Source organism: Hydra vulgaris, chromosome 12 (genome assembly GCF_038396675.1).
Source record: "Hydra vulgaris chromosome 12, alternate assembly HydraT2T_AEP".
Classification (NCBI taxonomy): domain Eukaryota; kingdom Metazoa; phylum Cnidaria; class Hydrozoa; order Anthoathecata; family Hydridae; genus Hydra; species Hydra vulgaris.
This window is the reverse complement of record NC_088931.1, coordinates 13,172,912-13,195,017: the sequence shown is the minus strand read 5'-3', so window position 1 is coordinate 13,195,017 and position 22,106 is coordinate 13,172,912. Positions and strand designations below refer to the sequence as shown.

The window sequence follows — 22,106 nt, the reverse complement described above, 5'->3', positions numbered from 1 at the left end:
AAAACATTAGACAGACTAAAATAATGGAAACAATAATTTAAACATTTTAAAAATTTAATATATTCAATATGTAATAAATATCTTCATATATTTCAAATCATTTTAAATTAAAAAAAAATCATAAATAACATTAAACTTTATTAAAAACTTATCAAAATTTATGAAAACAATTTTTAGCAAATTAAAATTAGTTTTAGATATTATTAGCATTTCTTAATTTTTAAAAATTATTTCTTAACCCGTTCACCACGACACAAAGAAATTTGTAAATCAATTTCATCTTCTATATTACGACTATGCTCATTTTCAGTATAGAAATGAGATTTTGAGTTTGTACATTTTCGTAAACGCTTATCTGGAGGGGATAAATCTATTTCTTGTTTATTTTGATGTACTTTTCTTCCTTCTTTATGTTGATTATGATGATCTTTCGATTTATTGTCTTTATTCAAATTGAAATCATTCTTATTTTTCAAGTACTGTTTATTTGATTCAAAATTCTTATCATAACTTTTTTTAGGCCCACATTCAGATTCCGATGAATATTTACGTTTTCTTTCATTACATAAATCATTCTTTTTTTTTTTCTTTTTTTTTTTCATACACCATTTTTCATCTTGATTAAATTCATCTGTTTTGTGTTTTTTCTTTTCAGCTTTTCTTTGCAATTTTGTTAAATTTTTTAAAAGTCTTTTTTTTTGTTTGCTTGAAAGAGTCTCAATGTATTTCATATCATCTTCGCCTAAAAATAAAAATAAAACTAATAAAATTATCAATTTTTATTTTTAAAAAATTTTTATTTTAAAACTTCTTGTTAATTACATATAAATAAAGAAGTATGCCATTTACTAAATATATTGAGAGCAATTACAAAGTTGTAAAGATTTAACAGCTTAGAGTACAAAGTTGTATTTGCTCTCAATTTCTTTTATAATTTATTACTTATTATTTAGAATATATATAATTGTAGAAAAAAAAGTATATCAACTTGTTTCTCCGCGCAGCGGCCCTATTTGTCAAGGTTCATGTTTTGGAATTATAGAGTTGAGAGAGGATTATAACCACTATTAAGTAGCCTTCTCATCTGTAGTGGCCTTCTCGACCTTGAGGAGGTGAATAACAAAAAAAAATGATACTAACATTGCAACATTTAGTTGGCTGTAATGAACTTAGAGTACAAACATTAATTTGTGATTAGGTTTTCATAAAATTTATGCAGCAATCAACTGATTGATAAACTTTAAACACTTTTTATGTTAAATATAAACTTTTTAAAAAAATAAAAAAAAAATTTACACTTTTTGTCGATACATTTTTTAGTGACACTATAGCAGCCTTGCTAATATAGATTTCTATTACAATTATATTATATTACAAAAGATTGTTACAGGTTAAAATAACCTCTTGGTTGTTTTAGATTAATACATTTTAATGATGTTACACTTGCTTTTTATACACACAAAAAAATATAAATATCTAAACTGACTTAATATTAAAATACAAATATTAAAAAGACAAGGGTTAAATATATATTTATAAATATATTAAAACCTGAGTGCTTATTTGTTATAAAAAATCTTTATATTTTAATTGTTAATTTTTGTAATGTGCTTGATACATGTCAGTTTAGAATTCACTTTGTTTATCTCCACTAATTAAACTTGTTTTACTATGCCCTAATATTTCAACTCCAAAACAGCTTATCAAATAAAACAACTAAATAAAAAACACTTATCTCCAAACAAAAAAATCATTTAATGCTTATTTGTTCCACAAGATTCTAGCCAATCAGCTTGCTATTTATAATTTGATGACAATTTTAAAATGTGCAAAGCTGCACAAAATTTTTATTTTTGTAATTCAATAATGTAAGTTGAATTGTGATTATTTAGTTTAACTATTTCAAAAAACAGCATTCAAAACATTTATCACTAAATAATTAATAAAAAATTAGTTTAAAATATAACAACGATTGTGTGAAATTTAATATAATCTTATTAAACATTACTTGATTGATGATCTAATACTGTAAATTAAATTATTGTATTATTATTTCAGTGAAGGATCTATAAAGAAAACACAAAATTGGACAAGAAATACTGATATGTAGAAAAGGAATCTCACAAAGAAAAAAAGAATCAGGACAATCCTATATAAATTCAAAGGATTAAAAGTTAAAGAAAGAAAATCTGTTGAAAGTAATTGGTTAAATTGCATACTTTCCAATGTATCAAAAATTGCACCAGAAAGTTGCAACAGAAAATTTATTTAAAAACATTTCTGGAGTTTAAATGATGATAGATATCAATATTATTTTGAAAATGACGGCATTATTCACAGAGTTTGTAAAAGATTTTTTATACGAATTCTAAGCATTTCTCAAGCAAGAGTAAACTATTTTCACAACAATTTAATAGATCTAAATAGAGGTGTTTCAGATGAAAGCAAAAAAAGGAAAGCACATAAAGTAAAATTAGCAAACAGTTGGACAAAGGTCATACTGAAATAAATTTGTTTCCGCGTATTGAATCTAATTATTGTAGGAGCACTACCTAAAAAAAAATAACTAGAAAAAAAGTTTAATGTATGACTTATATACTAAACACTGTGCAAAAAAAGGAATTTAATATGTCAAGCAACATAAATATAGTGAAGAGTTTAATACTGAATTTAATATAGGTTTTTTAAGACCAAAATCAGACAAGCGTGACTGCTGTGTCATAAAATATCGAGAAAGAATTTAACAGTTAAGAGTATAAAATACAATTTCAGTGTTACTTTTTTTTAAAGACAGATTCCTATCAAGAAAGGAAGAGTGATAGCAAATATACAAATTTTTTTTCATAAAAGAAAACTATCACTTTTTAATCTATCTGTTCATAGTTCAACAGATAAAACAGTTTACTGTTGTGTGTAGAGTGAGTATACTGGTGGTAGAACTGCTAATTGTATTGCATCAGCGTTGGTAAAGGTTTTAAGGCATTTAGTTTTAGAATATCCAAATGTAACAGAAACTATTCTTTGGTTAGACTAATGTGTACCGCAAAATAGAAATTCAATAATTGCTTTTGCTTTAAAAATGTTTATACTAGAAAATACAGATAAAGACAAATCTTCAGAAAAAGGTCATTCTTTTTAGCAAGAAGTTGATAATACTCATAGTTTAATGGAAAAAACTTTAGATTGGAGTAGATTACTAAGTCAATTAACTTAATTTGTGTATAAAAAAAACACCAAAATGGAACCATAATTTTACATCCTTCAGATGAGATCAACAGATTTTTTTAACTTTGAAAAACTATCTAAGACTATGAATTTTTTGAAGTGTTTTTTATGAAACAATCTTAAAATAAAAACTTTTTATTATACTGAAACTAATATTTTTTGTTTAAATAATCTTTGATTATTACAACAAATTGTTTGATATAGTACACCTTTTAATTTTCATTAACACAAATTTTAATTTCCAAATTTAACATAACAAATATTAAAATTTCTCCACGTTGAGGTAAAAGAAATATAAATGAGCAATAAACTGATGTATTTGTTGTGCATATATAATTTTAGTAATACTTTAATAATAACAATAACAATATTGAATAGAATTTATTAACATTTAGATTTTCTTAAAATAAAGCATTTCTGGATTTCTTTCAATTTTCAAATGACATTAAAATGAAATATCTGTTATATAAAAAACCGAATAGTTATTATCCGGCCAGATATCAGAAACTGAAAAAACTCCTATCCGGCCTGGATAGCTTATCCGGGACACCCCTAATTAAAATTATTTTATAAATTTTATATTTGACTTGCATTTGGTTGTGAAAAAAAAGGAGATGAAAAAATTGATATTATTTTATTTGCATGAACTTCAGTAAACTTTTCTCTTTTCCTTTTAATAATATAATAATGTCTAAGATTTTCAATGTAATATTATTTATAATTAGAAATTTCTGATAAGAAAAACTAAATTTCTAAGTAATGGTAGCTAGCTTCCAAAATATTTAAAAAATTGAATTGCTTAAGTGTTTATATATACATATATTTTTTAATATTAATTCACCTCCCTAAGGCAAAGAAGACCACTAAAGTTGAGAAGGCTACTTTAGTTTTGGTTACAACCCTCTCTCAACTTCACAACTTCGAAACACAAACCTTGACAAACAAGACTGCATGGAGAAATGAGTTGACCGTGGTACTACCAGAGATGTGGTGGGGATATATATATATATATATATATATATATATATATATATATATATATATATATATATATACACACATACATTAGCTCTCACCCAAACTCACCTAAAGTAGTTTACGGGAGCAATTTATGGCTCTCGCAAAAGTATAATTTTTTTATAAATGTCAACCACTTTCTTTTCTTTATTTTTAGATTTTGATTAGAAAAGATCTTGTAGAAACTACATCGAATAAAGAAAAAACAAAGTTCCAGTTTCAGATTGATTTTTTTTTTAATTACAAAATGGATTGTTTATTTTTAGTAAAGTTCTAATAAATAAATGGATAGCTAGTATAAAACCTAAAGAAAAGTCTAAGGAATTTTTTCATGGAGCGATAAATGACGCTCATTATGTATATATTCTGTTAACATTAACGTTACAAGCAAATGCTCATAATAAGAGTAAAATTAAATTTTGTATTTAATAAGCAATTTATTTAATAAATAAACAGATCGCTCACCCGAAAACTGAAAGCTCTCGTAAAAAGCTGTTTTGGGGAGCAGCTCGCATGGCTTGCTAAATCGAAACCGACATTTTGGCAATCGCATGGCTTGCCAAATCGAAACTGACATTTTGGCAAACATTTTACCGAACCGATACCGACATTTCGGCTTGTCAAAATTAATTTTATTAAAAAAATTAATTCAAAAATGCAATTTTAAATTTGTTGTTTTTTTATACTTGTATTATGATAGAATTGATTTCACATACATCACAAACTAAGATTTAATGCATAAGTTGGCAATATAAGTTAATAGCGAAAGTTAACAACTGACAGATTTTCTTTGCAAAACAAGATTTTTTCGAGGTATTTCGTGAAAATGCTCAAAAACAACTGTTTTTCTAAATAAGATATAAAAATTTAATAATAATAATAAAAGTATGACTGTAACACTTGGTGTAAACAGATGTAAAATGCTTGTTTAGTTTTTGTTTTGTTTTGTGTTAATAATTAGTTGCTGCAAAGTAGAGATTTTTCTAATCATTTATTAAGTTAATTTATTAAATCAGCCTCTCTAATTTCAGAAAGTAATGTTGTTCCATGAATTTCTATTTTGTAAAAAAAAATGTCATGATGTATTTTTGCAAATAATTTTATTAGATTGAATTTGTGTTGTTGTAACTGTGTTGTTGTAATTGTGTTGTTGTAATTGTGTTGCTGTAATTGTGTTGCTGTAACTGTTGTGTTGTTGTAACTGTATTGTTGTAACTGTGGGCCATCTTTTGATGTATTTTGATGATGATTTGTAATCTAATATATGTTATAATGGACATAATGATTTTAATATTTTAAACTAAATCTCCTACATGGAGATTTATGTTCTTCTGGTGTTGTTAATTTCATATTATCTATGTTCTTCTGGTGTTGCTAATTTCATATTATCTAACCTTTTTTAATAACATAAGTTTTTTATTAGTAAGTGCTAGTTTAGTTACCCTTATTTATATCTATTTAGTTTCATCTGTCTTATTACAATTAGAGACCATCTTATTATAATTATGGTGTACTGCAAGTTTGATATGTGGTCATAAAACCATTGAATGAAACTTTTTTACTGTCTTCACATTAAAGTATTTAACTGTTTTTTTTATGATACTGAATATTGTGTTTGGTTTACTAGTAACAAATTTAACCTGTGAGAACCATTTTTCTGACTAATCCATAATTTTTAAGTTACATTCATAATATATAATAAACAAGGTCATAATATATAATTAACGACAATTAAAAATATGGCCTTTTTTTGTCGCATAACCTTACATTCTTCATACTTAAATTTTATGAGCCAAATAAATGCCCATGACTAAATATTACTTACATCATTGAAGATTATTGAATCATTAGGATTTCTTATGTTTACTATTTTACTGTTATTAACATAAAGTTTGATAAAGTTTTTTAGTTGATCTGGCAGATCATTAATAAAAATCAAAAACAGTACTGGTCCTAAACTGATTCTTGTGGATATATATTTTTTAATTTTATTAAACATCTTCACTTCCAACAAGGCTGCAAGCAACCACTAATTAAAGCTGGAAGTTACTGGAAAAGAAAAGATGAAGATTACAGAGCAAGATAATGATTGACGGGCGACTTAAAGGATTGCAAGTTATATGTATCAGGAAAGCAAGATGAAGGAAGCAAATTCCAAAGAGCTGATGTTCGAGGAAAAAAACTAGACGAATAGGCGTTTTTGGAGCACTTAGGAACAGTCACAGAAAAAGGATGAGACTTGAATGACGAGTAACACAAAAATGAATTTTAGTAGATGGCACAAGAGAAGCTAGCTCTTTAGAGCAGTGCACATTATAGTATTTGTAGAAAAGAGAAAGAGAAGCAACATTACGAGGATGTGATTATTGTTGGAGGTTGGCTGCAAGAGCAGGTCCAACTATGTTTACAATGCATTTTTGCACCTTGTCTAAAAGAGAAAGGACATCATTAGAAGATCCAGATATGGCAACAGTATTCGATTCAAGGATATGGCAACAATATTCCCCAGTATTGCAAGGATATGGCAACAGTATTCCCCAGATACGGCAACAGTATTTCATACAAGGCCGGATTTGAGATTTATAGAGATAGAGAATAGAATCCGAAGTAAGAAAGTGTCGAGCTCGATAAAGAGATGTAACCTTAGCAGATGCTAATTTTGCAACTGATTTGATTTATGGATTCCAAGAAAGATCGGAAGTAAGAGTTAATCCTAGAAGATGAAGAGTAGATGACTCATTGAGTACATCATCGTTCATAAATATAGGAAGATCTAAATTATTGTGATAACGATTGGCTGAAAAAAATTGAGTTTTATCTGTATTGAAGTTCACCAGCCACTGTGAGCCCCATGCTGTAGCAGAAATGAGAATCCTTTTCAAGCTCAATATATGTAAAATGTAATACTGTAACATGATGTACTATACTTAAAACTTCACTATATACATAAGACTGAAATTTGTAATATACATATATACATATATATTGCAATTTTACGTTCATGATTTCACACTTTAATGGTTTGGACTGTTTTCCATTATACCATTTCATTTGATGATGAAAATGAGATTATAAAAAACTTCAAACAAATTCAACATGCTCGCCCAAATCTCAGCTGTTATTATAAAACAGGATTAAGTATTGGTATAAGACTATTACTAGGAAGTATACAATCTATGTTCCAAAACTTAAAATTAATGGTCTTGTTTAGAATTGCAACAAAACAAAAAAATGTCTACTTCTTTTATAAAGTATATATTTTGAAGTTATGTTTCTATTTAATTAAGAATAAGGTTAATATTTTATTTATACATATATTATTCTTTTTGAATGTCTGTTTTTCTCAAATTTTGAAATTTAAAGATCAAGAAAAAAAACTTTAATTTAAAAACAAAGATAAAGAATAAGATTTTAAATTTCAAGACCAAGATCGCAACAGAGTTTTTAGTCAAAAAATTTTAAAACATCACATCGAGATCACAACAGAGTTTTTAGTCTAAAATTTTTAAAACATCAAAAAAATATCTAAAAACATCTTGCGAATTTTATTGTGGTAATAAAAATTATCTATTCCGCAAGCCCACATAAAAGCAAATGTAGCAGCAAAAATTCCTGTCATATGAGTTCTTAAGTTGCTATGTAAAGACCAAAGATACTATTTCCAACATCAATAATGAGTTCATTTAGCTATTCATTAGATTCCAAAATATCTTAATTTTTTATTTTTTATTCCTGCATACAGTTGCATGCATGCAGTTATAAGGAGTGCTTCTTCTGAATCTTTAATTTGTATTGTATTTGTCTTTTGCTCCAAATGAACATCTTTAATTTCCGGTTTAGAAGTAGGTAAAGACAGAAGGAAGATTTAAATTATAAAATATTTAGTTTAAACTGTTTGTAATGATTTAAAAAACTAAATTTTAATTGGAAAAATATGCCATAATTTATAGGGTTCTTTGTCAGATGACAAGATTTATAAAAACTGCTCCATTATCTACCTTGCTCAGGGGTCAAAATAAGTGTTGGACATCGGCACCCCCCGGACTATTTTTGAGACCTGATTTATAGGGGCAACCAACCATTGTTCACTTTTACTGAAAAAATGAACTATGATTTGTTGCCCTCCTCTAGCAATTCTCAAAAATGGTCCAAGGGGTGGCGATGTCCAACACTTATTTCATTAATTTTTAACATTTAAACAACTCTAAAGATATTGTTTAGGCAGTAAGGTAAAAGAAGTAATTAACTTTATAAAAACCACTTACGTAGGTAAAGACAGAAGGAAGATTTAAATTATAAAATATTTAGTTTAAACTGTTTGTAATGATTTAAAAAACTAAATTTTAATTGGAAAAATATGCCATAATTTATAGGGTTCTTTGTCAGATGACAAGATTTATAAAAACTGCTCCATTATCTACCTTGCTCAGGGGTCAAAATAAGTGTTGGACATCGGCACCCCCCGGACTATTTTGGCGATGTCCAACACTTATTTCATTAATTTTTAACATTTAAACAACTCTAAAGATATTGTTTAGGCAGTAAGGTAAAAGAAGTAATTAACTTTATAAAAACCACTTACGTAGGTAAAGACAGAAGGAAGATTTAAATTATAAAATATAAAAACCACTTACGTAGGTAAAGACAGAAGGAAGATTTAAATTATAAAATATTTAGTTTAAACTGTTTGTAATGATTTAAAAAACTAAATTTTAATTGGAAAAATATGCCATAATTTATAGGGTTCTTTGTCAGATGACAAGATTTATAAAAACTGCTCCATTATCTACCTTGCTCAGGGGTCAAAATAAGTGTTGGACATCGGCACCCCCCGGACTATTTTGGCGATGTCCAACACTTATTTCATTAATTTTTAACATTTAAACAACTCTAAAGATATTGTTTAGGCAGTAAGGTAAAAGAAGTAATTAACTTTATAAAAACCACTTACGTAGGTAAAGACAGAAGGAAGATTTAAATTATAAAATATTTAGTTTAAACTGTTTGTAATGATTTAAAAAACTAAATTTTAATTGGAAAAATATGCCATAATTTATAGGGTTCTTTGTCAGATGACAAGATTTATAAAAACTGCTCCATTATCTACCTTGCTCAGGGGTCAAAATAAGTGTTGGACATCGGCACCCCCCGGACTATTTTTGAGACCTGATTTATAGGGGCAACCAACCATTGTTCACTTTTACTGAAAAAATGAACTATGATTTGTTGCCCTCCTCTAGCAATTCTCAAAAATGGTCCAAGGGGTGGCGATGTCCAACACTTATTTCATTAATTTTTAACATTTAAACAACTCTAAAGATATTGTTTAGGCAGTAAGGTAAAAGAAGTAATTAACTTTATAAAAACCACTTACGAAGTTTGAATGACAATTATATTTGATATTAGCGCTATTTACAAATGTATTAAGTTAAGAAAAACCAAAGAAATTTTTATTTTTACTAACCTAACTTTTTCATAAAAAATCTTCAGCAAAAGTAAATGAAAAAGATGTTATATGACTTGTAAAAAAAGAAATCATAAAAGAAATTAATTTTAAAAAATTTTTTTATTACCTTGCAAGATATATTGTATTAAAAAATTAATACAGAGTTATATCTATAGAAGAAGTTTTTAATTTAATTGTTACAAGTATTTACACTTGATGCAATTTTACAATATTTACATCAGCTTTATATAATAATCAACAGATTGTGCAAGAGTTACATAAGCTTTATTCAGTCAACAGATTGTGCAATATCAAAAAGGTGAAAACAGAAATTTCCTTATAATTTGGAAAAAATTTTGATTAAAAAAGTTATTAAAATTCCTTGTAAACATGTAATAACACTGCATCAAAAAATGTTAACAAAGCATACATTTTTGTCGTAAAGCAAGTGAAAGTGCAATGGTAAAAATTTTTAAATTAATTGAACTTGGAAACTCAAATCTTGGTTTGTCACAAAAAAAACCGCTGGTAAAGTAATTAACTTTAGTTTTTTTTTTTTTTTTTGCAACAAGTAATATTTTTTGTTTTTAATATATTTTATTTTTGTTTAACCTTTTAAACTAAAAAACTATTACTATTTGCAAAGCCGCATTTTTCAAAAAAAAAAAATTAACATATTTTAATTTATTTATATAAATGTAGAAAAAAGAAAGAAATTAATCTATGTTAAATGACAATAAAAAATGTAATAACAAATTTATTTAATGTTAAAAATCAAAAATAATTGAAACAAAATATTCCGATATGTGCATTTACAAAATATACATTCCACGATATGTGCATTTACAAAATAACACTTCTAGATTTGTTTTTTTCATTAACAAAAAAAACTTGTTTTGCGGTAATTTATTTCATTGTGGTAGTTTAGATCCACAAATAAAATAAAAAAACATAACTTAATAAGATAATTTTATGACATCAAAATCACGAGATATATATAAAAGATATCAAATAAATGTAGAAAAAAAACACGCTTGTAAAATATCAATACTAAAACTGAAGTTGGAATATTTATTTTGTAATCCTTACAAGTTATGATAACAGGGGATTTTATTTATTTTGGGAGTTAAATTGTTTCGCTGACAAGGGTTAATATATTTCAAGAGGAGTTTATCTATTTGAAATAGTTAATTTATTATGGAGGTTAATTTATTTCACGATACTGGCTCTAGCAAATAAGCAAGATTGGCAAAGAATAGTGGTGTAAAATTAATGTATATTTTAGCTTTTTGGGCGATTGTCTGTAGATGTTTAGAATCATAACAGAATTAAATGTTCATTAATAATGAAAATTAACTTAAAAGTAGTTAATTATTTTTTAGTTTGATTTTTTTTAATTACATCTTTATTATAGGTCTTTATGTTAATATTTATTTTATTGTTAATAACATGATTTTATATAATTAAGTATTTTTATTATTATTTTTAAACACATGTGGCTATTAAAATAGTCACTCCATTACTTAAATAAGATATTGACATGAAACGCAAGAAATAAATGCCAAAATAAAATGAAAACTTTTAAAACTTGGATGCCAAATAAACTTATGAAGTTAAGTTGTAGTAGACCTATTTTCAGATATGTTCTTAAAAAATTCATTTTTTACAACTTTATAATATTGTTTATATATACTTTTAAATAATTTAATATTAATCAATTTAGTAAATATGTAAATATTAAATAAAAGTTTAAAAAATGTTGAACGCGGTTAAAAAATGGTCAAAGTGTTCATTTTATTTATGTTTAGAGAAATGAACTTTTTACCATTAAAACTCCATCACAGATTTTTTGTGTTGCTTAAATATTTTATTTTATATACTTTTTTGAAAAATTAATTTCAGGTAAGAAAAAATAAAAAAAAAAAGAAAAGCACCATGAGCTCTCTGTAATGGTAAAACAAATAATGTTTTTTAAAACAACTATATATCTAACCAAGGTGGTTAGATATATAGTTGTTTTTGTTGTATAATTTGTTTTGGATAAGGATAAATTCGGTTTCCATTCCGATTTAAATGGATATCTTAAAATTGGTTATTCATTTAAATCAGATCAGATATAAAATAGAATATTATATCTGATCTGATTTAAATATCTGAAAATCTGGTATTAATTTTGGATTTTAACAAAACAGACCAGATATTCGGTTTTGCTCACCCCTATGATAAGTAAGCTAAATCAAAATGGAGAAAACTTTAAATGCTTCAAATTTAATCTACATATTTTAGGAATCCATAATATAAATAAAATATAAACAAAAGCTTTCAAATGAATGTGACTAAATATGTTTTTAAATTATTAAATATATTATTATATGTCTATTGATTATTAAAAGTAACGTCATAGATACTTAAAAACTCTGAAAATGATAATTATCTACAATTATTAAAATTTTAAACATTATTACAACTTTCTATATGAAAAGTCTTTAAAATAATAAATTTTTCTAAAATAATTTTTTTAAAATAATAAACTTTAATTTATAACTGATTTTAAGTATTAACATTATATAATATTTTTTATTTTGCTTTTATACTTTTTTTGCTTAATGTTTGACAACTGATGAGTTTATAGTTATATAGTTTAATTTGTCATTTAAAAAATTATTTTATTTAATATATTTGTTTAATTTATATGATATGAATTTACATTATTTCCTAAAACTGATGAACATGAACATTAAAACTCATTTTTTAAATTTAAATATTTTTTTAAAATCCTTCTGCAATTGCTGCCTAAGCATTTCTTGAAAAAAATATTGCCATGGAAATATTAGGAAAAAATAGATTGTTACCAATATCGCTGCATTCTTCATCACTCTCCAATAAAGTTTGATTTTCAATCATGGGATCTATTTCCTGTCCAATAACAGATTTCTTTAATGTAATTCCATGCTGCTTACGCATGTCTTTAACCAACTTTAAGGGATCGCTATATCTTAGACTATCAGCAGCTTTACCAATTTTTGCTTCAGCAAAACTATTTGAAAAGAATAGAGGGCATTCACGATCTGTATTTTGATGTCCCCATTCTTTGCATTTGAAACAACGTATATTTCGAACACATATTCCAAACGGTTGATCTTGGCACTCAATGCCTAAATCATTGATATATTTTGGACGAGGTGCATGTTTTTGCCACTCAAACTTTACCTAGAAAATAATAAATTTTGAACTAAGCATAAAATTACCCATTTTATACTGGTGCTCTATAGTGACATAAATAGTTTGTCAAAATTTTTACTTAAGGTTCTTTTAAGACTTAAGGTTGCATACATATGCAATGATCAGGTAAAATAACACTATTTTAAGAAACAAATATACCTACTACTGCAGACATGGCTGCCAAGAGGGCAATAAATAGGGAAAATTCCCAGGGCCCCATGTGTGTACAAATAATTTATTTATTGCTTCCAAAAACCTTAAAAGATAAAAAATATGTCAGTTTTAGACATGATATACTACCTAATATTCTTTCTATTATTTTTTATTTTTTTAAATTAAAATTTGACTTTTTCAATCAACGCCGTTAACTACTCTTTTGTTAATTTTCTTTGTAAAATGTTAATAGTTGTAAAGATTGCATTAATTGATTTTTTCATTAATGCTGGATTTTTAAATTTCTATTTTAGACACAAAATGTTGTTTTTTGTAAACATAAACTTTTAACTTTAAATTTTAGTTTACAATTTGTTAATTACAAATACATGTTAAAATTAAAACTTTTAATAAATGTTCAATCATTAAATATTAAACTTTAAATAAAAAATACTATTATTCAAATATCAATAATATTTTTAAAATGTTATTATTCGTTAACTTTAATTTGTATTAATTATTTATAAATTTTGTATAAATAAATAATAAAAGAGCTATGTTTTAATTTCTGTAATACAGAATATGAGCTCTTGCCATAAATCTGAATACTATAAACGAAAAAAGCGACAAAAAAGAATTGAAATAATTCTAGAGGTATGAGAACACTAGAAAACTCGGGGTTTATAATTTCTTTGTAAAACACAGAAACAATAACAATTATGATAATGGAAACATTGACCCTTTAAGTGCAAGAAATAAAACAGAATTTGTTTGAATTTCTGCACTCAAACTATAATCTGATATTTTGACACTTTCTATACCAACTGTGTTGACATCAATAAAGAGTATTAAAATTAAATGTAACACCAAAAGGCATAGAAGATCCCATTCTATAAGGTCCAGAACCACACCAGATTCCTGCAGATAAACACGGTAGTCAATTCAATATGTATTTATTAAGCTTTCATTTAAAAAAATAAAAAAATAGTTCCTCATGATTGGTTAGTTTGGGGCAAATCTGAAATGCTTTGCTTTGCATCTTTGTCGTTTCATATATAAATTTCACGAGCAAAGATCAATTTTTGCTACAGAATATGGTTGACAGGCTAATAGAGGGTACAAAAAATTATATGATAGAATATCTGATCATAAAAAATCTAGCAACCATAATTCTTTTCATATCCAGTGGTGAAATTAATATTAATAAACATACCACAATTATAATACAAAATGAGACACAGAAAGGAAAGATTTATTAAAACAATTATTAGATGTAATTTTATTTCTTCCTGAGCATGGATTGACCTTTAGGGGTGTTATCATTTAATTGGAGATTCAAACAATAGAAACTTTCTAAGATTATTAGAACTTTTAAGTCATTATGATCTGCTTTTAGAAGAACATTTAAAAAACGTAAAGCAGGCACAAAACAAAAAGCAGAAATTGCAAGTATATTAAAACTGTAAAATATTATTTCTTATTAGACTCAACATTGAAATATTATTTTTTATTAGACTCAACACCCGATCCTGAGCATATAAACAACTACATTCAGTTTACATTATTAATTTCAACAAACACATAATTTTGGAAAGATTTTTTGCATTTGTTGACTATATAAGAAGACTGGAGAATGCATTGTTAATTTAATTCTTGAAACGCTACAAAGATATATTATTCCTATAAGTGACATTATGTATGATATGATAATGAATCCAACATGAGTGGATCATATAAAAGTGCACAAGCTCACATTTTTAAAACTATTCCATTGGCAATATTTTCTCCTAGTGCATGTCATAGTTTATTTTTATGTGGTGTTTTTATGTGAGAAAAGATGAACTTTATAAAGCAAAACGTAACCAATTTGTCAAGTTTTCTAGTTGAATTAAATGCAACTAGAGATAATTGGGACACTATTTTAAATGTATGTAAATTGTTGGGCACGATTTTACAAATAAATACAGATTTTTCAGGAAAAAAACACACTAAAAGGAAAAAAACAGCATATTAGTTAAAAAGGATGCTAACAGAAGAATTTAGAATTAAAGTTTTCAATGTTTTAATTGATAGCATCATTGGAAATATGACAAGAATATTTAATGTAGTAAAAGAAATAGATTTTTTATTCAATGTATTATAGTTGTTCCGTGACTTTAATGATCAAGAGAAAAAAATTAGTCTGAAAATTGTAAAAAATGTATAAAAATGATATTGTTGATCATCTTTCAGATGAAATACTACATTTAAAATCAATTTATGATGTCAATATACATAATATTTCTCTTCAGCCTGTTGAACTATTAAATGAAATTAAAAAAAACAACAACTGGATGTGCTGTTTCTAAACATAATTGCAAAAAAGGCTACTTTGCACAATTCCAGTGAGAGTTGCCCAAGCAGAAAGATCATTTAGTGTATTGAAAAGAATAAAAACATATTAAGATCAATAATGACACTAAATCACCTTAAAGACTTAGGACTTTTATCTATTGAAGTTGAAATGGCTATTAAAATTAATTTTAAAGAAGTTATTAAATTTTTTGAAAATTGGAAGGCTCGCAAAGTTCTTTTATAAAACAGTGTTTAAAATTTTTTGTACAATTTTTCCTAACTTTAACTTTTAAAAGATTTAAATAGTTTTTACTTTTAAAAGATTTAATTAATTTTTATTTTTAATTTTTAGAGATTAGAGCACACTTCTAGCAGTCCTGGGTATATGATTGATCATAATAAAGGCCTGTTAAAAAAAACTTCCCAAGGTCTGGAAGTTTCTCTGGGCAGGAAAAAAAAAAAAAAAAGAAGTCCTAGATCTTAGCATAAAAATAAATATCTTTTAAAACAACTTGATATACTTATCAATTTAATTCAGTATACACAACTTTATGGGCTGAATCATTTGGTAGATACCAACTCAAGTTCTTTTTCATTTTAGAAATACAACTTTTTTTTTAAATATATATTGTATTGGTTCTATTGTATGGTTCAGACTGTGTCACCTCACAAAGATAAAGACAAAGCTGAATTGTTTGCTAAAAACTTTTCATCAGTATTATCTCTTGACTCCACTAGTTGTGTTTACCTGATTTAGTCATCAAACAGGTGCTTGACACTTGTATCACTTCAGCTTCTGTATCTAATGTGATTTCCTGCTTAGACTCATCTACAGCTTGTGGTCCAGACAACATACCAGTTATAGTCTTGCAGAAGTGTTCTCTGGAACTGTCGTCTATACTTTCAAAACTATTTAACAAGTGTGTATCAGAGTCTTGTTTTCCAGCCTGCTGGAAAGCGGCATCTGTTATCCCTATTTTCAAAAATCTGGAGAGCGATCTAATTTGTCCAACTACTGTCCCATTAGTCTTCTTCCTATCATTAGCAAGTTTTTTGAATCTTTAATTAACAAACACTTAATTTCTTATCTTGAATCTAATAACTTTCTTTCTGATCATCAATATGAATTTCGATCTTCTCATTCTACTTCTGATTTGCTAACAGTAATAACCGATAGGTTTTATCGTGCATTAGACAAAGGTGGAGAGGTTAAGGCCATCGCTCTTGACATTTTTAAAGTATTTGATAAAGTTTGGCATGCTGGTCTTCTCCATAAGCTTTCTTCTTTCGGTGTATCTGGTAACATCTTTAAGATTATTAAATCCTTCCTTTCCAATCATAGTATAAAAGTTGTCCTCAATGGGCAGCACTCTTCTTCTTATTCTGTAACTTCAGGGGTTTCTCAAGGTTCAATCCTTGGCCCTATACTCTTTTTAATTTACATTAACGATCTTCCAGATATTCTCACATCTAAGGTGGCATTGTTCGCTGATGATACTACCATTTATTCTTGTCATGATAAGAAGCCAACACTCTTTGATTGCTTGGAGGGGCCATTTGAACTTGAAAAGGATCTCACTTCTGCTTCAGCATGGGGCTCACAGTGGCTGGTGAACTTAAATTTAACTCAATTTTTTTCAGCCAATCGTTATCGCAATCATTTAGATCTTCCTATATTTATGAATGGTAATTACTCGATGAGCCATCCACTCTTCATATTTTAGGATTAACTCCTCCTTTTTTCTCAATCTATTACCGCGGTTTTAAAAATGATATTTTGTTAATTAAATAATTTGGTATTTTGCTTTCATTTTAATTTGGCAACTCCTAAAAGACGCAACACAGTGAGAGAAAGCAGTTCTTTAATGAAAAAGCAATAAACACGAAGATGACCTTCGTTGCAAGAAACAATAATTCCGAGGTATGGAAGCACTTCTTACACAGCAAGGATCTGCAGCTGGCGAAGTGCAAAACTTGTAGCAAAGAAATCAAGTGCAAAGGTAGATCTACCAGTGGTATGAGATCTCATCTCAAATTAATGCATCATATCGAGGCCGATGCTATGAAACAAGTATCAGCCAAAGTTGAACAAAAAGTTGGAAAAATTGATCACTTCTTCGTGACCCAAAAAGATTCCTTAGCAGTTGTCTTGTCCGAGTTAGTCGCCATTGATGGATTACCAACTTGAGTACTGGCAAAAAGTCAACGTTTAAGAGCGCCATTGGGAGCTCAAGGATACCACTTGCCAAAAGATGCAAAATCCATCAAAGCAATTATTATGAAGCACTGTCTTGAGGTTAAAAACATTTATAAAAAGCAGTTTGAAGAAATGAAGGAAGACAAAATTTGTTTTAGCATTACTCTTGATGAATACACATCATCTCGTAACAGAAGGTTTATTAATATCAATGTTCATGTTCAAGAATCGACATTGGAATTTGAGAATGGTAAAAATTTTTGGCTCAATGCCAGCAGATAAAGCTGTGACCATTGTTAGAGAAAAGCTAAAAGAATTTGGAATTTGTCTGGACTCTGATATTGTGGCAGCTACAACTGATGGAGCTGCTGTAATGAAAAAATTTGGAAAAGCAATTTTACCAACCCATCAATTGTGCTTGGCACATGGCATCCACTTAGCAGTCTGTGATGTTTTATACAAAACAACTCCGGTCCAAGAAGTCATTCCTGATCTCGATGAAGAAGATTTTGCACTTGATAATATTTCCATCTCTGATGACAACGATTACGAAGATGAAGAAGGTGTTGGATTACAGGTAAGTATTATATATAATTATTCAAAAGTATAAAGCATCTAAATAAGATTATTTTTATTAAAAAAATCATCTTAACTACTGACACTTTCAGGTAGTAATTGAAGATGATCAACCCCCTGAAGTCTATCAAGATCTGAGACACATTATTTCAAAAGTAAGATGTTGTGTACGCCTGTTTCGCAAGTCCCCTGTCAAAAAGGATGATACTCTTCAAAAGCACGTTCTAGCTGAGTTTAAAAAAGAATTATCACTTATACTTGACTCAAAAACTAGGTGGAACAGTTTGGTGGACATGATGTCTTGATTTGTTAAGCTAAAGAAGCCTATCAAGATGTCTTTGATCGAAATTTCTAGTGAAATCTCTCTTCTAGTGAAGCTTCTCCGATGAAGAATTTAACACACTTGAAGAATTGATTGCAGCCCTAGAACCAGTAAAAGTGGGAACAGAAGCTTTATGTAGACGAGATGCAACATTGATTTCAAGTGATCAGATTCTGAAGTTTATTTGCCTTAAATTGAGCATGCAGAATTCAACTTTCAGCAAAGAGTTATTAGAAATGTTAGTCAAAAGAATAAAGGAAAGAAGAAATCCTGATATAATAAATCTATTAATTTATTTAAACGATTCAGAGGCCTCGGACAAGCAAGGGCAAAGTACGGATGTCTTTGACACTCAATAAATGAAACGAAATGCCCTTGCAAATACTGAGAGCTACAAAGATGAAGATAAATCAGAAGAAGAATGTCAAGAAATACCCAATATTGATGAAGGACAATCTTCCTTGGCAGAACAATTGGAACAGTCTATCAAGGATGCTCTGAAGTGTCCCTCTAGTTCAAAGAGGATGAGAGTGGGCACCAGTTCCAAATCACTGTTGAAGGAAATGGCAGTTTGAGCTGACAAAAACTCGCACAAACAACTTAGAAATGCTGTATAATGCATTGATGGGTATACCAGTAACTAAGGTTGAAGCTGAGTGTTCTTTCTCAGCCAGTGGTCTTTTTGTTACAAAACTCAGATCAAACTTGAATGATAATACTCTTGATGCCTTATGCATTTTACGAGCTTATTTTCTGTTGAAAAAAGCTCAACAATCAGCAGTAATTTCTGTATTGAATGCCTAACAACTGTGTTAAATGTTATATCAGTCAATCTATAGAATTTGAGTTTATTTAAACTGTTTAAGCTCTTTTTTTGTGATATTTAACCGTAATATCCGAAAGTGGATGCATTGTTTTGAGCTTAATATGAGATTAACTTTATGTGATATAAATCTGTGTTAATTATAAGTCGGTTTGCTGCATTTCAAGCCTTTTTTTATTCCTTTGAAAAAACTTTAAATTACCAGTTTTACCGGTAATAAAAATGGCAAAAACCGGGGTTTTACCGTTATCGGTAATTATGAAAAACGGTAATAATTCCATGCCCTAGTTGCAACTGCTCTTGCAGCCAACCTCCAACCATTATCACATTGTCGTAATGTTACTTCACTTTCTCTTTTCTACAAATACTATAATGGTCACTGCTCTAAAGAGCTAGCTTCTCTTGTGCTATTTACTAAAATTCATTCTCGTGTTGCTCGTCATTCAATTAAGTCTCATCCTTTTTCTGTGACTGTTCCAAAATGCTCCAAAAACTCTTATTTTTCTAGTCTTTTTCCTCGAACATCTGTTCTTTGGAATTCGCTTCCTTTCAAGTCGTGTGTCAATTGTTATCTTGCTCTACAATCTTCATCTTTTCTCTTCCAGTAACTTCCAAATTTAATTAGTGGTTGCTTGCAGCCTTGTTGGAAGCGAAGATGTTTAAATATATATATATATATATATATATATATATATATATATATATATATATATATATATATATATATATATATATATATATATATATATATATATATATATATTAATATATTAATTTAGACAACAAAAAAAATCCAGTGTTAAGAGTTGTAAAACAAACAATTGTATTTGTTTTTCAACTAAAAAATAATGGTGTTGTTTAACTAAGCTGTGTTCGAGGACTATATGCAAATACGTTTACAAATAAAAAATAAAAACAAAGTGGATTGCACCTTTTGGAAAATGGCTTTATAAAAGGTTTAAGTTGAATCGAGTTTTATCTGCAGCGAATAAGCTTAGTAGACCAGCAAACGTAATAAACTGTAGTGAAACCTGAACTAATCATTTATAAATTATTTGCTCAAAGAATTCAATAAGGAATTTTAGTTGATCTTTTTGGAGTATTGGTTGAGATGATGAAGATTTTAAGGAACGCAAGTGTCAAATAGCAATCCAATTGTATATGAATGTAAAATCCCAGATGTTAAACAAAAATGATTGGTAAAGATTTATAAAGGAGGCAGAGAAGAACTAGAGGTAATAAAAATTTGAAAAAATAATTACAGCCAACAAAATAAGAAACAGAGTAATTAACATTAACATGCAGTTGGATTTTTAATAAAGTCAGGAATGACCAAGTAGAAAATACTGAAAAGTGGCCATGTGAAGTATGTAGAAAAGGAAATAAACAAACTAAATTGTTGGCACAGTTTGTAAGCAACGGAAGAAATAAAGTGGTATACAAGGTGCTCTTAAATTGTTAAATTTGAATGTAGAAAATGTAATTTTGTTTAATACAGATAAATCAAAACGGTGGTAGAAAGAGAGCATTGATTTGTTAGGTTAGCGTAAAGATAAAATGGATCAGCTAGTGGATTAGAAAGGACATCAAGGCCAAGAGTAAGATGTGCTTAGTTCAGAGAAATATAAACCGTGCAGGCATAAGCTATGTTTAAACTTCTCTGAATTTGGCCCCAACACTATGTCATAGGAACAAGACCACTTGACAGTATTCCAATTTCTTTTTAGGTTAATTAACAAATACAACTTTAACACCGATAATCAAACTTTGAATGAATTTAATAAAACTATAACTTAAAGATTTTTAAAAAATAAACTAAAAATTATGAAACTTAATACACGAAATTTAATTACTTAATACTGGTCAGCTTTTTATACCTCCTCTTCCTTTTCAATTTTCTCGTCGTTTATTTTTTTCATTCCAGGTGGTTGATCATACATAAAATTTAGATCAAGTTTCATTTTATCGTTATCGGTTTTTGCAGATAACATTCTGCTTTGATAACTCTCTTGCTCTTTTTCGTAAGTTTCTTGCAGATCTTGCTGCACCTTTTCTTTAGCAGCAGCTCGTTGCTCGTGAACCCATTTTTGTTTTATGTTTGGAAGAGAACCAGGATGAAAAAACTTTTTGTTCATAAATTTTCCAAACATTTTCTGTATATGCTGGATGTAACTACGAAAAGCTATTTAAATTATTTGCAATTTATTCCATGCCTTTATAGGACATACTTATATAATGTCGAGTTTGGAAAAGTATAATAATTTGTAAGTTAAAAAATTTACGCACTTGTTAATAACGCTCATAACCACTCACGATTTCTTGATTTTGTAGTATGTAACCGAATAACCGAGAACTTTGGTAATTTTGGTCATTCCGGTTTTTAATGTTTTTGCAAAATGCACTAACGCACATTGCATAATTATTTTTTTTAGTTAGCAAGGTAACATTGACACGTGTTATATTAAATGTTTTTACCAGTCACCAGTTGATTGTTGTTTAAATTATTTTAACCGACTCGAAAGTAATCTATTGAATGAACGAATATAGCTATTTTTATCGACATAATTAAAAACATAAGTTACGACTCAATACAGCGAACACAAATTAAACTTATTCTTAATTTTTTTACTGTTAAGAAACTTTAGTTATAAAGTAAGTTATACAATACTATAATATAATTTTAAGTGTGTTTTTATGATGTTATTTGTAAATGCAAAGCATTCAAAATGATTTTTTAGTATTTTTTTTGTTTAAAACGCCCATTTTGGTTTTGGGATGACATTGACAGGAT

The 22,106-nt window shown here is 27.7% G+C and overlaps 1 protein-coding gene across 1 annotated transcript; it reads right to left on the bottom strand.

The window, feature by feature from the left end:
• Nucleotides 1-36: 36 nt before the first annotated feature.
• LOC100201461 (corepressor interacting with RBPJ 1) lies at nt 37-21,718 on the bottom strand. Its single transcript, XM_065812237.1, has 3 exons — nt 21,193-21,718; nt 12,541-12,898; nt 37-742 (listed from the first exon to the last, which is right to left on the bottom strand). Exons 1-3 carry the CDS (start codon nt 21,463-21,465, stop codon nt 228-230), a joined length of 1,146 nt encoding a protein of 381 aa, XP_065668309.1. The 5' UTR covers nt 21,466-21,718; the 3' UTR covers nt 37-227.
• Between the last annotated feature and the right edge of the window lie 388 nt (nt 21,719-22,106).